The sequence below is a fragment of the Octopus bimaculoides genome, chromosome 5 (assembly GCF_001194135.2).
Source record: "Octopus bimaculoides isolate UCB-OBI-ISO-001 chromosome 5, ASM119413v2, whole genome shotgun sequence".
In the NCBI taxonomy this organism is placed as follows: Eukaryota; Metazoa; Mollusca; class Cephalopoda; order Octopoda; family Octopodidae; genus Octopus; species Octopus bimaculoides.
This window is the reverse complement of record NC_068985.1, coordinates 54,128,388-54,134,740: the sequence shown is the minus strand read 5'-3', so window position 1 is coordinate 54,134,740 and position 6,353 is coordinate 54,128,388. Positions and strand designations below refer to the sequence as shown.

General features: G+C 33.4%; 1 protein-coding gene across 1 annotated transcript in view; it reads left to right on the top strand.

The window, feature by feature from the left end:
• Nucleotides 1–6,353, top strand: part of LOC106875720 (rho guanine nucleotide exchange factor 12) — a 365,906-nt gene that overhangs the window by 304,869 nt on the left and 54,684 nt on the right. Inside the window, exon 11 of the mRNA XM_052968059.1 lies at nt 427–636. Within this exon, the coding sequence (XP_052824019.1) occupies nt 427–636 (210 nt within the window). The remainder of the gene's footprint in view (nt 1–426; nt 637–6,353) is intronic.

Here is a 6,353-nt window from a genome sequence, read left to right as displayed (position 1 = left end):
ATTATTTTAAAAAATAAGTCTATTAAAATGAAAAGAAACTAAAAGGTATAAATAAGCAGAAATATATTTTAGTTTAGATCTTTATATTAAGAACAAAGTAAAATTTTTGTTTTATTATCTTCCTTCTTGAAATTTATTTGAGGAAGCACTTTGTTACTTTTTATAAATTTCTCATATTGTCTTGTATTTTCTAGTGGATTATATATATATATATATATATATATATATATATAAATATTGTAATTCTTTGGTTTAATTGTATTATTTGTTGATTTGACTGTAGTGAGTCTCCCTCTTATTTTTCATAGAATTTTTATGTAATGTGTACCTATTTGACTGCTTCGATTAATGTGCTTTTTATTTTATTTTTTTTTCTTCTTCTTCCCCCTTTTTTGTGTTTGTCGTGTGTCAATTATCTGTGAACAGCTACCAGGGGGGTCCAAACACATTAAGCATGGCTCCGTTCCAGCTTCCATCTACAAAACAAGGGATTTAGTTGATATTCGGGATATCAATGTGTCTCGCTCCAAGTCTGATGCCTCAAGTAAAGCCAGCCAAGTAGTCGCTGGAGACACCCTCGGCTCCAGCCACTCCCAGCTCCCACCTGGATATCAGCAAAGAGACAACACCAAGGAGGTATCTATGAAATATATGCATGTAATCAATGCTACCTCCATACTCATGGAAGAATTCCTGTTGTAAATTTAGTTCTTTTGCAGTCATTCTCCATTTACTATTGTTAAGTGTTCTTCTAACAGCAACTTCTAACCCTCACTTCTACTCAATCAAAACAGATACTTGTTTGTTGTTACATTGTTTATTATTTTAAATAATCATACATATGTCAGAAAGAGTTCTTCAATTTCTAAACCCAAGTTAACACCTATGAATTGATCAGAACCAGGAGCCATAGATAATAGTAACCTATGTCTCAATTAGAATATATATATATATATATATATATATATATATATATATATATATATATATATATATATATATATATATATATGTTTCTTGGGGGAGACAAGTTCAAAAGGAGCTATGTCCAGCCACTCAGAATAAAGAAATGAACACTAAGTCTGAGAGTGAATATCGTATTTTCCTTCTTTCCTTAAAGTAGCCCCTCTAAATATTGTTTTTTAGTTCCCAAAGAGCCATAGGAGAAACAAAATATATTTTGTTAGACTAACAATAAAGGATTATGTATATAGTCAATTCAAATGAACAATCAATTAAAAATTTAAAAAATGAATAATAAAATTAACAGACAACAAACAAGAGGACATGCACAAGGAATGTATTAGTTTGACACTCAGTGAAAAGGGAGTTTTTGACGTTTTGAGCAGAGCTTTTCATCAGGAAGGAGAAAGGGAAAAGTCCAAAGAAGAAAAAGAAATCATCAACAGCACGTTTAGTTACACACACACACACACACATAGGGAGAAAAGAATTCTCCTAAGTAGAACTGTAGCGATAGGAACCAGTTTATTGCAACAGGTTGTACAAATTTCTGCTCAGTAGTTTTGCCTTTAGAACAGAGAAGAGACATTAAACTATTATTTCTTTTATAAACCGAAATTGTTAACCTTTATGCTATTTGCACTGACCCTAATGTACCTTCAACCCTTTTGTACCCATGTGTTGGACTGTTTAGTTTATTTTTTAAGCATTATATTAGGACAGAAAGTTTTCAATGAAATACATTTTAAAATGTACAGTTTTCTATCATTGGAAACAGTCTCAGTTAGGTTGGTATCAACTTCTCAAATTCTAATATTAAGATTCATAATACTAATGTAGATGTACTCTGAGTAGTAACAAATATCTTGTCTCTTTAACACTTTCTTCACTACTCCCTTCCCCCCAAACATTCTGAAACACTAACATTTCCTTGCCTGCCTGCCTTTCTCTCTTACCATCTATTTTACTGAGCTCTGTATAGCTTATATAATCTGTTCCTATTTCAACTATAGGAAGTTCTCTCTTTGCAAACAAAGTGTATTCAGAACAAAGAACATAGATCAGTGTTGATTCCTTTACATTTTACAATTAAAGACAGTTTGCAGCACTGATTAAGAAACATCTACAAATAAGAATTAAAGTTGATTAAAAACAGGCATGGCTGTGTGGTTAAGAAGTATCACCTTGGGCAAGTGTCTTTGGCTATAACCCTAGGTGCTGATCAATGGTGTTTAAGTGAATTTGATAGACAGAAACTATATGGAAGTCTGTTGTGTGTGTGTGTTTGCTCCCACCCACCTCTTGACAACTAGTGTCGGTTTGTTAATGTCTCTATTACTTAGCAATTCCATACTAGTACTAGACTTTAAAAAATTAAGTACTAGGGTCAATTTGTTTGACTAATCCCTTTAAGACAATAATGCCCCAGCATGGCTACAGACCAATGATTGAAACAAGTGAAAGCTAAAAGCTAAACTAAATATCTTCCCCAGGCCTACATGTAAGGAGAATTTGCAACATTAATTAAGAAATACCTACAAATAAAATAATTAAACCATCAGGAGCTGCTGATCAACTAAATATAACCTGTCTCAAACCTACACATTCCATAAGGTTGGAGCTTATCCAAATTTCCAAGGTGTTTCTAGTTCTTATTTTCAGTTGGATGTGCTAGAGCAGTGTGAAATGAAGTGTCTTGCTCAAGGGCACAACATGCTACCTATTTCAAGAATAAGACCCACAATGACAGAATCATGAGTGCAGTGCTCTAATGCTGTAACCATTTGGCCATGGGGCTGATTATCAACTATCATATTTGATGGTATATAAGATGAAGTTACTCTAAATATAACATGCTTTATAATGCATGAGAAACTTTTATTCCTGAATATGCACTTCTGAAACTGGGGTGCATCAAATATGCCTATGTATATCTTTTATGCTACCAAATTCAGTAAATATAGCTCACCTACAAGGTAGGTACTATAAAGAAAACACCAGTTGTCCTTTTGTTACACTATTTGCTTCCCATGATATTTTAAAGAGAGAAAACTAAGGAGAACAGAAGTTAGTAGTTACTTTTCCCTTGAGTTCACAGTTAATGTTCAAATTGATTTATTTTAATTTGATAATAATTTCTCAATGTGATTTAACTATTTTTCATTTAAACACCATGTGAATGCAATTACGCAATTAACTTCCTACAAAAATTACTGAAATAAATACAACTACAATTGGGATTTAAAGCTGAGGTGTAGACCTTCATTAAAGGTTCTGATCTACAAATAACTTTGGATTATAGCTGAGATTTTTCTTTCCCCTCTCAGAGTCGAGAGTTATTTGGAAATTTTTAGTTTCTTGTAAATAATTTTGATTGAACATTTCCGACCTATGTATGAAATTTGGAATACTATTTTCATTCTGTTTGCCACCTGCTGTGACTTACACTCTATAGTAAAGGGAGTATTTGACCAGCTTTGCTGTATATTTTAATGAAACTTTTTAAACTAACACCAGAGCATTGGAAGCAATTAACACAATCTTAAATGATAACAGTTTATAATTGGCTTCTTTTAGTTCTCTTTGATAATTGCTGTTTTCTCTCCAAGCTGTCTATCAGATGCTCTGTTTGTCTGTCCCTTTCTCTCTATTTTTCTCTCTTTTTCTTTCTTTCTTTCTTTCTTTCTTTCTCTCCTTCTCTCTATTTCTCTCTCTCTCTCTCTCTCTCTCTCTCTATCTCTCTCTCTCTCTCTTTCTCTCTCTTTCTCTTTCTCATTAATTCAGTTGTTTTTTTTTTGTTTATTTTACCAATTCTTTCTTTCTTTCTCTGAGTTAATTATATTTTACTGTCACAATATAAGTATTAATAATCTAGTTGTCTTATACATAACAGAAATAATGATTTCTTGATTAGTTTTGATGGGACAATGATCTTGATGATTTTGATGATGACGATAATGATGATCATGATGAACAATTCCGTTCTTTTCTATCATGCCCATGGGCATATGGCGTAGTGGTTAAGAGTGCAGGCTACTAACCCCAAAATTCCAAGTTCGATTCTAGACAGTGACCTGAATAATAATAATAATAATAATAATAATAATAATAACAACAACATCAAAAAATACCTTAGGAGTGAGTACCCAGATTCAAAATTTCCCCAAGACACCTGATGAAGGCTGGAGGGTATATCAGGTGAAACGTGTTAACAACAAACAAGATGAGGACAAATATCCGGCAATTGTAAATAATGTACATAATTCCTCATCTCTTAAATATAGAACCGCTAAAACATTTGTGTGCCTTAAATGGAGCTCTCAGGCTTTTAAAATGTATTTAAAAGAAGAAAATTATTTAAACATTTTAAAACTTTCTTCTCTAATGTTGTTGTTATTGTTGATTAAGTTTCAAATTAAATACCTTTTTAAATCCTGATAGGGGTCAAATATAGTATCAATTCACTGTCAGTGTTAATTAATGACCTTCATTGGTTGTAATTTGTTCTCCAGTGACCAAAGTTGTTGTCTATAACCCACTGCTTTTAATCCTTTTCTTACCATATTTCTGTATGATATAGACACTTCTGGTGAGAATCCAATAAGGTCCAAAAGACCAATTAAGGCTGTTCATCGTTTTATAGGTGCAGGTATGACTGTGTGATAAGAAGTTTGCTTCCCAACCACAGGGTTCTGGATTCAGTCCCACTGTGAGGCATCTTTTCTACTATAGCTTTGGGACAACCAAAACCTTGTTAGTGGATTTTGTTGATGGAAACAGAAAGAAGCCTATCATGTATGTACATATGTGTATGTGTATTTATGATTGTCTTTCACTGTTGCTTGACAACTGATGTTGGTTTGCTGATGTCCCATAACTTGGCAGTTCAGCAAAAGAAACTGATAGAATAAGTACCAGGCTTTAAAAAAAAAAGCTCTGGGGGGTCAATTTGTTTGACTAAAACTTTTCAAGGTAGTACCCCCAACATGGTCACAGTTCAATGACTGAAACAAGTAAACAATAAAAGATAAAAATAAAAATTTTGGCCCAGTGGTTAGAGTACTGGGTTCACAATCATGAGGTAGTGAGTTCGATTCCCCAGCTGTGTGTTGTGTTCTTGAGCAAAATACTTTACTTCACATTGCTCCAGTTCATTCAGCTGTACATGAGTTGCAATGTCACTGATGCCAAGCTGTATCAGCCTTTGCCTTTCTCTTGGATAACATCAGTGTCATGGAGAGGGGAGGCTGGTATGTATGGGCAATGGATGGTCTTCCGTAAACACACTTGCTCAGACTTGTGTCTTGGAGGGGAATTTTCTAGGTGCAATCCCATGGTCATTCATGACCAAAAGCGGTCTTTACCCTATCAAGCTGGTATTTGAGTGTGAGGCATCTTAGACAATTAAAGTAGAATTCATGGAAATTGCATAAAACCCCTCTTGAATGAACTGTGCTTGTAATTCAAAAGGTACTGCATTGTGACACATTGTGTCATGCTGATCTTTCTGGAAAATTACATTAAGGGTACATGTGCCTGTGGAATGAATACCCAGCCACTTATATGTGAATTCAGAAGCAAGTAATTCAATTTACTGAGCAACTGAGATCTACCATCAGTGTGATAGGGATATATCCTTTGAAGATAAAGATTGAAGAGTTTGGTGATAATAGGAGCTAGCTCAGAAATATATTGTCGAGTGTTATCGAACTGATACCAGCTGGTCAAATCATAGTGTTGGGTTGCAGGAAAATGAGATGTTCCCACTTTTTGTAGCTTTACAATTAGATGGTAGTGGCATTGGTGGAATGAAGAAGTTGGGGAAATGGGAGTTGTGTCTGCAGTGTGGAGTTTGAAGCAAAAGCAAGCCTCAAATGTATTGGTTTTATCAGTGGGAATGTTACTTCTAAAGCTGTCTTGATTAAGGAGTAGCAGGTATGAAAATCCTGTGAAGTTGCTAGACTCATTTGGCAAGATGCCAGAAGGCTGGTTGTAATTTGGGATGCAAAAAGAGCTTGCAGGAATGCATGTAGCATAAATAACAACTTCCATATTATCTATTAGTGTTATTTAATCCGCTCAACACTGTTGAAGGTCATTAAATCAATTTTACTTGAACCCTTTTGTTATATTTCTGTTGAAATACACTGCCTTTTATTCCAATTAATTTCGAAAATAATTAAGAATTTATTTAAATAATTTTGTCATTTTAAAACTGGTTTTTTGAAACAAATTACCATAAAATTTTGGTAGGTTTTAATTTCGATAACTTTACCCTTTTGTTACCATATTTCTGGTGAAATACAGTTTTTTATTTCAATTAATTTTGAAAATAATTAAGAATTTATTTAAATAATTTTGTCATTGTTAAAATGCTTTTTTTTTTTTTT